This window comes from Contarinia nasturtii, unplaced genomic scaffold, assembly GCF_009176525.2.
Source record: "Contarinia nasturtii isolate CC-2019 unplaced genomic scaffold, AAFC_CNas_1.1 Cnas_scaffold_1630, whole genome shotgun sequence".
In the NCBI taxonomy this organism is placed as follows: domain Eukaryota; kingdom Metazoa; phylum Arthropoda; class Insecta; order Diptera; family Cecidomyiidae; genus Contarinia; species Contarinia nasturtii.
In genome coordinates, this window is record NW_022198965.1 from 47,760 (window position 1) to 64,197 (window position 16,438).

A 16,438-nucleotide genomic window follows, 5' to 3' on the forward strand; every position below is an offset into this window, starting at 1 on the left:
AAGCGAAGTATGATTCATCATCCAAAATGATGAATTTCCCATTTGCAAAGTGCTTGAGACGAAGTGCTGTGCAACATTTTGGTATTATTTCGAGCTGTCTCGCTGTATATTGGGTGTATAAATTAATTTTGAGGGATTTCTACCAGATGGCGTAACTTGTACTGTAACGCATCGGACCATACTGTAACTTTATTCACGTGAAAGCCACATCATTTGACATTAGTTTTCAGAATGTGTTATTTTGTCAAAGTGTAAACAACATAATTTTTTCGCTTACAATCATGTCAGCATATGTGCTAAAAAAACAGCATTTGCGGGAAGTTTTACTTTTCTTCTTTAATTCGAAGAAAAGTGCCGCTGAGAGCCATCGATTATGGTCGGAAACTTATGGTTCTGACCATAAAATATCGATTAAAACATGCGAGTACTGGTTTCGACACTTCAAAAGTGGTGATTTCAACGTGGAAGACCAAGAACGGTCAGGCTCGCAATGGAGTTAAATGTAACTCAAGCAACCATTTCCGGACGTTTACATGCCATGGGAAAGATTCGAAAGCTAGGAAAATGGGTACCACATCAACTGACTGAAAATCAACTCAAAGCACGAATCACAGCATGCAGAGAACATCTCAAAGAACACAAAAAACATAGTTTTTTGAGTCGAATTGTCACGGGCGATGAAAAGTGGGTCTATTACGACAACCTCAAACTTAAAGGAGCGTATGTTGATCCAGGCCAACCAGGACCATCGCAGTCAAAACGAGACATTCATTGCAAGAAGGTCATGCTGTGCATTTGGTGGGATCAAAAAGGTGTCGTGTATTATGAGCTGCTAAAACCAGGTGAAACGGTTACAGCCCAACGCTACTGCATGCAATTAATCAAAATGGAGCATTCATTGAAGATTAAACGGCCACGGATAGCGTCTAAACAAGACAAAGTTGTGTTTCACGATGATAATGCCAGGCCACATCGAGCAGACATCGTTAAAAAAAAGTACAAGACTTCGGTTGGGATCGGCTTGATCAACCCGCGTACTCTCCAGACCTTGCTCCTTCTGACTACCACTTGTTTCGATCGATGCAAATGGGCTTGTCCGAGATATCGTTTCGAAATCCTGAAGGAGTGCGAAAACGGATCGATGAATGGATAGCCTCAAAAGATGAGGAATTCTTTCGACGCGGAATCGACAAGCTACCAAGAAGATGGGCGGAAGTCATAGCAAACGATGGGCAATACATTGGTTAAAGTACTCATTCTTGTTATTTTAAATAAATGTATCTTTTCACACAAAAATCCCTCAAAATTAATTTATACACCCAATATTTTGGTGCTTGTTTACGTTTTTGATAGAAAATTTGGTTTTTCTTCAAAATACGATGAATTGTAGATTGATCTACACCAAATTTTCGCGATAATTGCCGTGTTTTTGGCTCTTGACAACAGATTTTTCGTTGTTCTGACACTCAATTTTGATGGACGACCGGTTTTCTTTTTGTTTTCCTGTTCTTTACCATCAATCTTTGAGAACACTAAAAATGGTTCCGCGTGAAATTGGCTTGTCTTTGAACACCTGAAGAATTTCGTTTATGCTTAGTTTTCCGAAAAGATTTGCAATAGACTTGCGCAATTCTAGTTTGTATGCCATTCTTATTGGATGAATTTCGCAATACCGATCGAGGTACCGATAAATGCACTGAGTGCGTTGGTTTACATTTTTCCGTTTGTTATTGTTTTGTAATGAACGTTTGAATTTAGTGCAAAGACTTTTGCATCAGATGTTAGTTTAACTTTTTTTTACTAAAACACGCCGTATTCCGTGTTCAAATTTCAAAGCAAAATTTAATTATGAAAAATTATTAAATACCTAAATAAATATGCATACAACATATGGGACGGAGAGAACGTGGGTGAATAGAGAGAGAGAGAGGAGCATTGTGAGAATGAATACACACACACACAATCGTTTAGTGCAAGCATGTATGCATTTCTCTCGTTCGTTGTGTTATCGATCAATCATCAAAATGTATATAAACCATTCGAAAGCATATATATTGCTTAGCTCAGTTTAGCTATGTTGGTAGAGTCATGGCTCTGTACGCATGCTTAATAGGCTGACTGGAGATCGAATTCTCTAAGGTGACAAAACCTTTTATTTTAAAATTTGCACTAAAATTAAATCAAAGCATTGTATGAATAACATGAGAGAGAGAGAGAGAGGGAGAGAAAAACCAGTTTTCACACACTAAAAACCGGTTTGGACAAAACCTACAAAATTTACATGGCAAGCAGAGACGGTTAAAAATATGAGAGAGTGGAGACGGTCAATAAGAGGACAAAACATACAAATCTATCCTACTTTCACTGAATAGTTTAAATTCATATCAATTTTGTCAAAAATCTTGATGTTTGAATTGGTGTCATACACACGGCCACTATGGCCGTAGAAAGGAATTGAAGTCCGCTTTAACATAGTAAACCAATTAATTCGGACCAGTAATACAAAACTTACGAAAAATGAGAAAAAATCGTAGAAATGGATCTTTTTTATGTTGGAATCTAATTTTTTATAAATTAAAAATTACCAGAAGTAACTCCTTAATAAATCGTAATAAAGAGTCCACCAAAATTGAAAGCGCAACAATACAAAATTCATGCAGATAACGCATCGTGTTTGCTGCAGTGAATTGTAAGTAAGTAACTTTTATTAACTACTCTGAAAAAAGTGTTGTGGGGCTATGTTCGACTTTACGTGTTGACATTTATTTACACTACAAAAATATAATACTTAAAAAAAATGTGTGGTGAATTCTAGCAGACATGCGGACGCAAAAATTTTTGGGGGGGGGGGGGTTTTTGACGAGGGGGGTTTTTTCATCGTTTCAAAAAACCCTAGCAAATTGAAAGAATTGGAATAAATTGCTTATTATCGAGAGATTAAAAATAGAAATGCGTTGAAATAGTGTTCGTTTTATTCAAACTTGCCTAGGTGCTGATAACAAAATTGATTATGAATGTGTTTTAATTAATATTGAATAATATAAAGTGATTATATGTATTAGATAAAATAAAGATAAATGAATTGTGTTCAAAGTGATCATAACAATTAAATTCATTCAAAAGATAGTACTTTTCAAGAGATACTTTTTTTTCTGTAATACATTTTCTTCTTCTAACAAACTATACGAAATTATTTCTTTTTTTGGCATCCCTATCTTGTCATCTGTGGCCAAGTGGCCACTTTTAACCCAATTCTTAGCATATTTAGATGCAGGGAAATGATCAAGATCATCCGGCCCATTCAATTTAATGCATAAAATTGCATCTAAATTCTCGGCAGTCAATCTGCTTCGGCGAGAATCTCGAATCATTTCATAATAAAAAAAATTCCATGAGATAGGAAGTTAAAGGGGGGGGGGGGTACAAACCGGAAAAACCCCCCCGTCCGCACGTCTGAATTCTAGTACTAGAAATATTCATGAATTATAAAAACAGCACACATTTTTTTTTGTAGTACTAGAATCACCACAATATTTTTTTGAATTATTCTATTCTTGTAGTGTTAACCTAAAACCCGTCTCTCGGGTCAAATTGACCCGAGGTATCTTCTTTTGCAAATTAAACATACAAAAAATCAAAAATATAATCAAATATCGTTTTTTGTATGTATTGGACCTTTATCTTTGTAAACACAGTGAAAATATTACAAATATGTGACATATGTGTATGGGCGGCCGATATGTAAATGGCCGACCGGCCACTCTTTATTATTCACCAATGACACAATGGCGATTTTGTATTTTGTAAGCACAAACAGGCGCCAATTGATAGTTTATTTCAAGGCCTTTCCAACGATATTCAAATACCAACTGTAAGTCAAGGGGTTGAGCCTCAGTGGCCGTAGGAAAATTGACCATTATTCAAAATTGAAAGGCCGGCCACGGCCAAAATGGCGGCAGGATCAAAAAGTCGTAGAACAAAAACTGTTTAGCTTATCTTGTACTATAATCCCTGAAAGTTTGAAAAAAATCGGACTCAACTAAGTTTTACGCATATGTCAAAATACACATGTGATACATAAAAATATGTGCATATGTGATGCATATACTTATGTGAATATGTAATACTTGAAGTATTAATGTATATTGATATATAAGTATCAGTATCATAGAAATAAAATTGATCATTCATGAAATAATTGAGCTAGTTCTTAAAAAAATGACTGATTTCCATACAAAATGCACTATGGGTCAATTTGAAACATAGAGACGGAATTAAGTTGTAAACACCATAGACGGGTCTAAGGTTAATAAATGTCAACACATAAAGTTGAACATAACCCCACAACAGTTTTTTCAGAGTAATAAGCGCTCAACAAATCAATATATGTTTAATTATTATGGTTGACAAATGCGATCACTGTTGTAAAAATTCATATTTACACATTATATTTTTCATTTAAATTTCAAACAAACACTCTTTTGATTTGAAGATATTTTGATTTACCATTTTTTTAAAAGATACGAACATATTGCGAAGATTCGAACCAGAGCGTAAAATAAGCTATTTTTTTGCAGAAAACCGGTAGTCAAGATTTCATTTCGGTACTCAAGAATTTTGATTTCGGTAGTCAAGAATTTCAAATTAAATTTAAAAAATACAACCAAAAAAATCATTCAACGACAAAATAAATCTAAAATTTTACAACATCAGTTACTATCTCACAAACTACAACAACTTGACATTATTTTCGACTTATAATGTTATGATTTTTTTATTTGATTTCTTGAGATAACATTCATTTAGCATGTATTCCTAAAAATAATTTGTATGGGTTAAAAACAGACATTAGGCTCGAGCTATGCATATAGCGGCTGCTATTTCATATGCGGTATTCATAGGCGCTATTTAATTCGTGTGCTGTGTCATAGCCTACTATTCTTTTGTACATTTGAATGCGAGTGCGAGATAGATGTAGAAAATAACGCACAATATGAACAAACGCATTAAAACGAGTTAAACGCACCTATGAATAGCGGCTATGAAATAGCAGCCGCTATATCGATAGCTCAAACCTAATATCTGGTTAAAAATAATAATATTTTTCAAGGAAAAAGTGGGTATTTACTTTAAATTTTAATTGAATCTATAGCAAGCACTTCGCGAACGGAGCGCCGGTTGGTATGCTTAAAAAAATTGGTAGTCAACAGAAAATTTTCGGTAGAACGTGTTCGGTATTCGGTCGAACATACGAACGAACAGGGTGAATATTTCATTTTCTACGAACGAACGAACGACCGGCCATACATAATTCCTGGACGTTCGTTGACAGCTCTAAATTAGACATTAGTATATAACAATGGCACAAAGAACCAAATAAAATCTAGTCTTAAACTGGTTGTAATTACAGTTTAACAGTTGCTATTTACAGTTCGCGTTTCATTAATCATTTGGTTTGCTAGAAAAACGCGCACGCTGTGATGTGGATACCAGTTTTCTTGACGGTTTTTAATATTGTAATCAATTGTTCAACAGAAAAACTCATTTGTTACATGGTGTTATTGAAATTGAAGTGCAAAACAGAAACACTGCCACATGAGCTGGCTTTGTTCATATTCTTTTGTTGAAGAAGAAGCAACACAACGCATTTCAAGTAGACAACGCATTTTCATTAATATCAATCGAATATGTACCAAAGATGATTTAACAATCTATAGACATATTAACTAAAAAAAATTGGGCAACATTTCAAACGGTGCTCTCGATTCCACATTCAAAAAATCTCAGCCTGAGTGCTTAAAGCAGTAATAACCATTTTATGAATGCGAACCGACCCAAAATTCTATTGAAAACCATTCGCTAATCAATTCTTTACTTTGTTTTCACTAGCTATAAAACATTTTATCAGAAATCTAATAAATTGCACAGAAGCGATGGAAAAAAGGATTCTATTGAGAATTATATTCTAATAAACAAACTAATCGAAATTCCAACAGAAACAAAATTTAGTTTTTTCGACAACGGTGCACGTGATTTACACAATAAACATAAGACCGTGAAAGGTTATGTTTGCAATCGAATGACAATGACAAGCATTTGAAGTTTCATGTAAATGTCAATACAATATGAAACAGTGTTCCAAAGGAAGATTCATTTTGAGATATTTTTTTACAAACAACAAAAAAGTGTTTATTGAACTCAAGTTAAAAAATATAAAATGGATCATTGGATTACTTTTTAGTCCTTTTGGATTAATCGTAGCTGAAAATCCCAAAATACTAAATATTAATACCACCGATATAAGAGTGTAGCGTACACATTACAAACTATTTAATTTGTGCGTTTCGTCGAGTATGTGTGTGTTCTTTTTACATTTTATTAAATATATTTAATAATTCTAAGACTCGAATGAAAAAGTCAAAAGAGAATTACAAATATATACATATATATTTATTCGTATTCTATTTTACATTTTGTTGATATTTAGGCAGATTCTTGCTTTCTTTACTAGATGGAAGAATTCTTAACCTTTAAAGCATATGACTATAATGCGAATAAAAAAAGAATAACGAGTCTTTTATTACATTGAAGATTGGACCTACAATTTGCCCAAGTAACGCTATGAAAAAATCACCGCAACTACCCCTGTATTCATAAAAAATCGAGTGAGATGCGGCACATAGAATCTCATGAGAAGGGGAAAAACCAATACGCTCTTACAAACACATACACATCCATATACATTAGGGTGGGTCAATTTGTAGGGGGCCGAAAAAATCACCATGGGCACATCGCGATTCTGGTACTATGGGTCCTAACAAGTATTTTTGCCCAAGGAACCATACCTCTAAAATCATTTTCGAGCCTGCGGATTTTTATGTCAAAATATTTTCCAAAATACTCAAAAATCGACTTGGACATTGCATAAAAAATTCAAAAAAACATTATTTTTTCTCTAGCCAAATGTGTATGCGGGGGTTTTTGGGGTCGAGGAATCCATTTTTGACATTTATTTTGCGATATATTAACGTTTTGATACGATATCCATACAAAAACTGGCAAAAATGGTCGTTTACTCCTTTTTTTTCTAATTTTTTTTTGTTGATGTCGATTTTGTCATCGGATCAAAAAATTATGTTCTACAAAGTTGTTCAAAATGATGAGAGAATTTTTGTGGGTCAGCTGCCCTCCAACTCCCCCAACCCCCTAGGGGGGTCAGGGGTCATAACCCCTTAACCCCTGAAATTTTTGACATCGTAAATGCCATCAAAGATGACGATATCTTTATCTCTCTGTTTGCTGACGACTTGAAATTAGCAACATCAATCGCTAATATCAACGACACAAGCAAACTTCAATCAGCAGTCAACAAATTAAAATTTTGGTGCGAAAGAAACAAACTGCATTTGAACCTGGACAAGTGCTCAATCATGTCAATTTCGAAAAGGAGAGAGCAAGTTATGAACTCCTACTCTTATGGAAGTCACATCTTTAAGAGAGTGAGTGAACAAAGGGACTTGGGTGTCATCTTTGACAACAAGCTCAACTTTGTCAAACATATCGATTCAATTGTGACCAAGGCGACATCGGCACTCGGATTTGTCAAACGATTCTGCTACGACATCCCCGACATCCATACTCTGAAGTCTCTTTATTATGCTCTGGTGCAGTCAATTCTTGAATATGGCAGTTTAGTGTGGCTACCATATCATTCTATTCACAAAAACAGAATTGAATCATGCCTACGTCAATTCACAATGTTCGCACTGAGAGAATATCCTAATATTTCAAACGACTTCAAAATATCATCCTACAGCACTCGTCTTAACAAACTCAATATGCAATCACTGCAAAGGCGCCGTATAAATGCATCAATTTTATTTATATTCGATTTGCTGCATAAAAACATTCATTGCCCATCACTTGAAACGGAAATCACTCTCAATCAAAACGAACGTAACTTGAGAAATGTCGAGTATATCAAAATCAACGACAAACTATTACGAATCAATCCATCTCTACCTCTCAATCAAATGTGCAGAATGTCAAATAAAGTCCACGATCTTTTCACAACGCAATCAAAAAGATCAACATTCAAAAATCAACTTTTAGCTTTAAGCGACGATCATTTTCCTAACTCGACATTGGTATCTAATTATAATACTGTTTTCTTAAACGACCAAATGTGACCTATTGTGATATTTTTTTTAATTTTGTAATTTTTGTTTTTTTAAATTATTTTAATTACTTTTATGACTCTTGTACTCGAGTGCAATCCGAAAATTTTAATTTTCAATTATTTATCTATTGATCCAATTTTCTTCTTTTGTGATATTGGAAATTATATTATAAATCTATTATCGAAAAGATGTGGTTTTTAACGGTGATTGGATGTATTATGCATCATTGTATCATACCTTTTTCCCACCAACACATGTATAAACATTTGTACAAACTCAAACTAATTCAGCCAGTTTTGGCGGTGAATAAATATTATTATTATGACACATAAAAGGAATTCATTTCCTCGACCCCAAGAACCCCCGCATACACATTTGGCTAGAGAAAAAATAATGTTTTTTTGAATTTTTAATGCAATGTCTAAATCGATTTTTGAGTATTTTGGAAAATATCTTCAGAGAAAAATCCGCAGGCTCGAAATTCATTTTAGACATATGGTTTCTTGGGCAAAAATGCTTGTTAGGACCCATAGAACCAGAATCGCGATGTGCCCATGGAGTAAAAATAATTTACCCACCCTAATATACATGTATATGTTGTTACGTTTCGTCACGCTATATAATTTCCTCTGACTCCATTCTGTTTTCTCTATCCAGTGTTCAATAAAAAAATTAAAAGAAGCGAAGAAACATAACATATGAATGGTCTAAAATAAAAACTCGACTTTTTTTTTAATCTATAAAAGCCGATTTGAGAAAACTTTATATGAAATTTTTCCATTTATATAGGCGGTACAAAAAAATTATCTTTGATGAATGAAACGTTCACTTAAAAAAACAAATTTATAGGTGGAAACCTAGTCTATTTCACTTATACTTTCAAAAACGCGTTTCATAGCTATGTTTTTCTCCCGAACCAGTTATTCATCCATATATTTCTCCTTCGTCCATATTCAATGCTATGAGCTATGTAGATATTCTTGTTTCTCTTTGTGCGTGCGTTTCGGTTGCAGTTGCAGAACACAATACATACAGCATATGCAGACTATCCAGAATAAAAAATTAACACAAAAGCAGTGAAATATATATATAAAAGTTATAGTGCCGTGTTGGCTCCAGTCTGATTTGAAACGTTCGAGTGTAAACACGTATACTGTCGGCGGAATCGACGCTGTCAATATTTTTCCTCTTACTTTTATGTGTATCTACGAAAAAAAGAAATATACGAACACGGAAAACGACTAGAACTTTTTTTTTAAATTCAAAATGTGTGGTTGAACAAATAATCATTCACGTTCTTCGTAAGTGCATTAAACACGAAATTGATCGGATTGACAACATTTTACATTGGAATTTTTAAAAATAGTTTGAGAACCATATAGTGTATTTTATATCCTATTGCGTGTGAATTTTATATCATAAAAAAAGCCTAGTGTAGTGTAAAAATATTACGTGATTTTAAAAAAGTGCATTATAAAAAAGCCACATCAATATAATTTCATTTTAAGGAATTATAATTTAATAATCATTTTATTTGATTTTAGATTGAATCAAAACTGAGTTAAGTGCATGTGCATAAAAAATCATGAAATTGATTGAAACAGTGTTTGATTTGTAGAACTGGTCGTGTAGTTTTCATTTTAAGTTGAAATTGTTCCATACAAGGAATAGAATTTGACTTTTTTGTTGTAACAAAAGTGAACTAACATTACAATGTAACATCGATATTATGTTAATAACATCAATAGTGGGCTTATAAATCAAGTGAAATCAGATGAAATATGGCAAAAATTGCAATAGATTTGAACTCTATTTAAAAAACTAAACTAGAACATTCTACAAACATAAATTGATAGTATGAAATGAGAGAGAGAGAGAGAGAGAGAGAGAGAGAGAAACAACAGATAATTAATATAGCAAGTACAAAACAATACCAAGTACATAAATGAATTTAAAATTCAAAAATATGTGATTGATATCTGAGTCTTATACAAATTCAAAATTGATCAAATACACTTTTCACAGTACATTTTTTCGAATCAACGCCACAAAAAATTACGATCGTTGATTAATAAAGCAGAAAAAGTGGAAATCGGACACAAAAAACATCCAAAACAACACACCCTAAGAAGGAATATAAGCAAGCATGCAAAAATAAAGCCAACTTTCATTAAATGGGCATGTGCTGAATATGAAGGTGATAAGCAGTAGTGCCACGATACATTTGCCATAATCTATATTATGTATGTGTTAAGACGTACACCATTTTATTCTACGTTCATGTTCAACCGATATGCCATAGTAATTGCGAGAAAAACTGTTGTCTGAAAGACGAAAAGCAAACCTCTAAAGCCCGACATCTACCACCGAGAGAAACGAAAGTAAAAAAAATACAGTACACAATACACAATCACAAAATAGGAATGTAAAACGAATTGGTCCCAGTGAAACTAGAATAAACAATACTGACCATAAATAAATTTAATTCGAAACACCATACAGAGGAACCGAAATAGGAAATAAATACTGAAATCCGTTACCGGGCTGTGTGAAAATTTGACAAGAGGAAAAAAATTACAAAAAAGTCGAACATCAAATATATTTCAGAAAATATAATAATAAATTATTATACATCTCACGAATCGAGTCGGAGAACGTAACAAAAGTATGATTTTAATGCCAAACACGAACGTATACTGAAATCACAAGCACTCGGACTCGCATCAAAATTTTAAGAAAGGATCTGTTAGACGAAAAGCACCATTAATAAAATCCGTGTTTTCCATCGTATATATCTTTCCACATGCAGTTCACCCAGAAAATATTGTTTTTTTGACTTTATATCGGGTGAATGTTGAATTTGTATTCCTCGCAGCCAGGAATAAGTAATTTCGCACTGTTGAAACTCGACGTTAAAAAATCAAAGTAGAGGGAAGACAGAAAGCAAAAAGTCATATTGAAAATTAGAAGACGACTTGAATAACCTATTGCTAGTTTTACTATTGTTTGATGAATAAAGCCTACCGAATATTTTAAATTTCATCATCATGTTGACCGTAAGACATATAGTGCTATTGGCTTGCACATTTGGTGTTTGTATTAATAGCGAAAAAAGTAAGCCACAAATGCATTCTGCACAAAATATTGCTGGAGCAATGAAACTAGGTGCATACACGGGCGCCGGCAGCAATAGTTTGAATAGCGGCACTGGCGCCGATGCACAGCTTAAATATGATGCACCGGACGATTGTCGATTTTTTGTTGACGGAATGGAAGAAGTATCTTTGGCATGTAATTTACGCACAATCAACAGTGAATTCGATACAACAAATTTTAGTGTAATTCCATCAGAGCACACGATTTCGTTGACTATTCTGTGTAACGATACAATAATGGCAAAAAGTGCACTAGAACCGAGAAGTTTTCAACATATAGCCCGATTGAAAGATCTAACCATCGAACACTGCAAATTCGCAAAATTGGGACAAGAAGTATTATTGGGCTTAAATGATTTGCGTAATTTAACGATACGTACGCATAATATTAATTGGTTAGCACTTAGTTTGGATATTGAAATAGATTCATTTGTCCACACAAAAAATCTGGAACGATTAGACCTTAGTTTAAACAACATTTGGTCGTTGCCCGAAAATCTATTTTGTAGTTTAGGCGATTTAAATTTCTTGAATATCAGTGCGAATCGCTTGCAGGACATCAATGATTTGGGATTTCGTGAAAAACCGAAGAGTGAGCAACCTAATGGAAATATGATAAACGAATCATCAACGACAAACAGTTCAACCAAAAACAATGCTTCATCAGATGGCACAAGATTCGGCTCAAAACAACCATGTACTTTGGATATTGATACACTGGATGCATCTTACAATCACTTCGTTTTATTGCCTGCAAATGGTTTCGGCCAATTGAAACGCTTAAAGCACTTAAAACTACATAACAATGAAATTTCAATGGTCGATGATAAAGCTTTGGGCGGTTTGCGAAATCTACAAATACTTGATCTCAGTTCGAACCGAATTGTTGCGTTGCCATCCGAATTATTCAAAGATCCAGCCCAGTCTATTCAGGAAGTGTATTTACAAAATAATTCAATTAGCGTATTATCTCCCAAACTATTGTCGAATTTGGAACAAATTCAAGCACTCGATTTAAGCACCAATAAAATCACATCTGGTTGGATTGACAAAAGTACATTTGCAGGCCTCATCCGTTTAGTGCTATTGAATCTGTCAAACAATAAAATCACCAACCTCGAGCCTGAAATTTTTTCGGACCTATACACACTACAGATCTTGAATTTGCGACACAATCAACTTGAATCAATTGCAGCCGATACATTCGCACCGATGAATAATTTGCACACGCTGCTTTTGTCACACAATCGTGTCAAATATTTGGACGCGTATTCCCTAAATGGCTTATACGTCTTATCATTATTGTCACTCGATAATAATGTACTGAGCGGCATTCATCCGGAGGCTTTTCGCAATTGCAGCTCACTTCAAGATTTAAATCTTAACGGCAATGAATTACGAACAGTGCCATTGGCACTCAAAGATATGCGTCTATTACGAACAGTCGATTTGGGTGAGAATCAAATCGTATCGCTTGATGAGCCCGGCTTTCGTGGCATGTCCAATTTATACGGTTTGCGTTTGATAGGCAATAATTTAGAAAATGTTACAAAAAATGTTTTCAAGGATTTACCCAGTCTACAGATTTTGAATTTGGCACGCAATAAAATCTCCTTTGTGGAACCAGGCGCATTTGAAATGACATCCAGTATTCAGGCAATTCGTCTCGACGGAAACTATCTTACCGAAATTAATGGACTCTTCGCACATATGCCAAATTTATTATGGCTCAATATCTCCGATAATAAACTTGAACATTTTGATTATGCACAAATCCCGTTAAGTCTACAATGGCTCGACTTGCATAAGAATGAATTAACAGAACTAACAAATGTTTACGGTTTGGACAATCAACTGAAACTACAGACATTAGACGCAAGTTTCAATCGAATCGAAAAAGTGACACCAAGTTCCATACCAAATAGCATCGAGTTACTATTTTTCAATGATAATCTTATTACAACCGTTGAACCACACACATTTATGCAAAAAACGAACTTAACTCGTGTAGATTTGTATGCAAATCAAATAACCAGTTTGGACGTAAAGGCATTGCGTTTACAACCTGTTTCATCAGCCAAAATGTTACCCGAATTCTACATTGGCGGTAACCCGTTCATATGCGATTGCAATATCGATTGGTTACAAAAAATTAATCAGGTAAGTTTTACCCAATATATATATATATATACCAGTAACAAACAAGTTACAAGATAGTTATCATTTTTGTCCATTAGTACAAAACTCATTCGGAAGATAAGAGAAGTAACAGTTAAATCACAAAATTTTCGGTTATGATAGCTGTATAGAATTCCCAGTGAAAAATGAAAAATATGCGTTTCAAAATATAGAAATTAACTTTATTGTATGTATTATTATTTATGCGACTTGATGCGAATTCAAGAGCAAAATGAACATGAACATAATAATAGAAATAAGTGGAACTGAGTGAATTCGGGCATCCAAAATTATAAATGCGTATAAATTGAGAGAAAAAATCGCATATAAATTATTGGATGCTTATCGTTCACCGAACATCATGCGAACAGCATCATGAACAGTGCAATTTGATGAGGGAAAACTGTAGATTGGTGATAACAATTTCTTACTGATGAATGATTTACACATTATTTCGAATTGAAGTACGCCATATTTGAGTTGGACGAATATTGGTGTGATGTTGTTTCGTTTTTTAAAGCCACTTTACAAGCAGTGCCTGTTAATATGCAGTAGTTCTAGCGTATTCTAGCATATTTTTTAACAAGCTGGCACTCAACGCATACATCAAATGTTAACTCGACTAACGAAACTTTACAATGTGTAAATTTCTGTGTATAATTCAAAGTCAAGAAACTATCATACCTTATAAATTCCACACCTTGCTCCAAAATTGGTATTATTGGGCGTAATCTTCGTCGCATGTACATGAAAATAGCATTTTAATAATGGTGTTAAATGTCGAGAAGTGTTCAATGTTCATATTTATCGTGTTGTTGCACTTTGAATTTCTTTAATTAATTTAATTAAATGTTTAGATTTGAAGTCAAATACTAATGTGCGCTCTTATGATGTTTTCATATTTTTATAATTGTCAATTTTTCAAGTGGGATGTTTAAACCTATAAAATTTAGGCATAGCACACTTATGATATCATTTCGACTTCTAAAAATCAACGATTATATCAAGTGGGATGGATTTAGTGCCAGTGTATGTGTGTTATTTGTTCACATATGAAGTGGCGAGCATCGTTTTTTCTTCGCTCATTTTTTTTTCTTTCTTTCGTCTTCATCGTAATCATCAATACAATTTTCCTTCGTCTTGCCATGATATTGGATATTCAAGTATTTCAACTTAAATCAACTTGATTACCGATAAATTACTGCGCCTTTCCAGTATTATTTGATACCGCTGCTATTTCCTCGTATGTGTTTGTACAAGTCACCCTTTTAAACAAAATATGTGAAGTAGGGTGGCAAAAAAAAAATGTGTATGGGAAGAACTCCTGATTTTTTTGGCAAACTTCCAGAATTAAATAATCTGTGCAAAGTTTCACGTCGCTACGTTGTATAGCTCCCACATTTTTGGTAATTTTTTTCACAATTTTCTATGAAAAATGTATTGAAAAATTGGTTGTATCGCAAAACTTACGTCGATTCATTTTTCTCGTACCTAAAAAACTCCTACTACGTATTTTTTTCATAATTTTTTGTAGAAATTAAAAGACTTCCAAAGGTCCCATCGAGGAATTTACCAAATGAATTTGTAGCGCCTGGGTCACCCAATTGAACAAAATAAAGGTCCACATGGTATTTTTAGGCTCCATATATGATAAAACTGGTCTGGAATGTGGAAAATTTAATACTTATTTTTTTGTGCCACCCCAATGTGAAGTGTATATCTCTGGCTTAGATTAATTGTTGTTGTTGTTAGTGAGTACGATTTCGAGTCGTGTTTTTTAACGTGTCTTTTTCCATCAACGTTGCTCAGATATTACATTACATGGTTACTGTTGGTTGTTACACGCATAACTTCGTGTCCAATTTTGCACAACATATTTTTCGAAGACGCATGTTCAGTCTTTATTTTCTCTCTCGCCATCTCACCATTATCCTTAGCTTCTTTATGTTTTGTTGTTAATTCTTTTATCCACTTTAACACACTCACAAAGGCATTAGGAATTTACAGCTTATCCGTTTCGTTTTTTTTGTTTCTTCATTCCCGTCAACTATGGAAATTCAATAAAGTATTCTGATATATACTAAAGCGAAAAAAGAGAAAATACACATAAAGCGAACGCAACTTTTTGAGATGGATCTTGTTTCTTTTTGTTTTTTGTTTGATGTTTCATAATGAATTTCACTTCAAAATCTATTGGATAATACGAATCGCTTCATATACAGAGTGGCGCATATAATGGGCTCACTCTTAGGGGGTGGGAATTTTGAAAAAACTTTTGGGGGGTATGTTGGGGATAAAAAATAGAAAATTTCTATCTGAGCAGAATTTTGAATTTTTCCTCAAGGGGTGGGGTGCCCCCAATTTTTCAAAAGTTCATCGGATCAAAAAATAATGTACTACAAAGTTGTTCAGAAAGACGAGAGAAATTTTTTCGGACCCCTGCCTTCCAAGTCCCCCCACTCCTTAAGGTGGTCGAGGGGTCAAAAATCCCCAAGATATGATTTTTTTGACCTGAAACCCCAAAATTTTGAATCATTATGCAAAAATACCTTAGAATTGATATTTTTCTCATCCACATTTTTTCAAGAATTCTGGACCAAAAAAGTGTAAATCGACTTTGTAAGATTTGACCCCATATGAGGCACCGTAGCCGTGCAGTGGAGGGCGCGTAATGGAACTACGAGCCTATCACTTTTGGCAACACTGTTCGTAGTGTTTTGACATTTCATGAAATGTGACTTTAATGTTTGTTGATATGAACCGTGTTTGAGTTTTTGAAATTCTAATTTATTATTGTGAGTTTTTATATGTATTTTATTATTATGATAAAATAACAGTGAAAAAAAGTGTGAAAACATATGTAAGTATTGAAAATTTCAAAAAAACAAGTGTAAATTTCTTGAATTGAATTGGTAAAATTTCTTA

The 16,438-nt window shown here is 33.9% G+C and overlaps 1 protein-coding gene across 1 annotated transcript in view; it reads left to right on the plus strand.

Annotated features, from left to right (window-relative positions):
- The first annotated feature begins 9,730 nt into the window (after positions 1–9,730).
- LOC116346699 (toll-like receptor 6) overlaps positions 9,731–16,438 on the plus strand; it is a 27,542-nt gene continuing 20,834 nt past the window's right edge. The window contains exon 1 of the mRNA XM_031776891.1: positions 9,731–13,495. Coding sequence (XP_031632751.1) covers positions 11,228–13,495 — 2,268 coding nt within the window. The 5' untranslated portion in view covers positions 9,731–11,227. The remainder of the gene's footprint in view (positions 13,496–16,438) is intronic.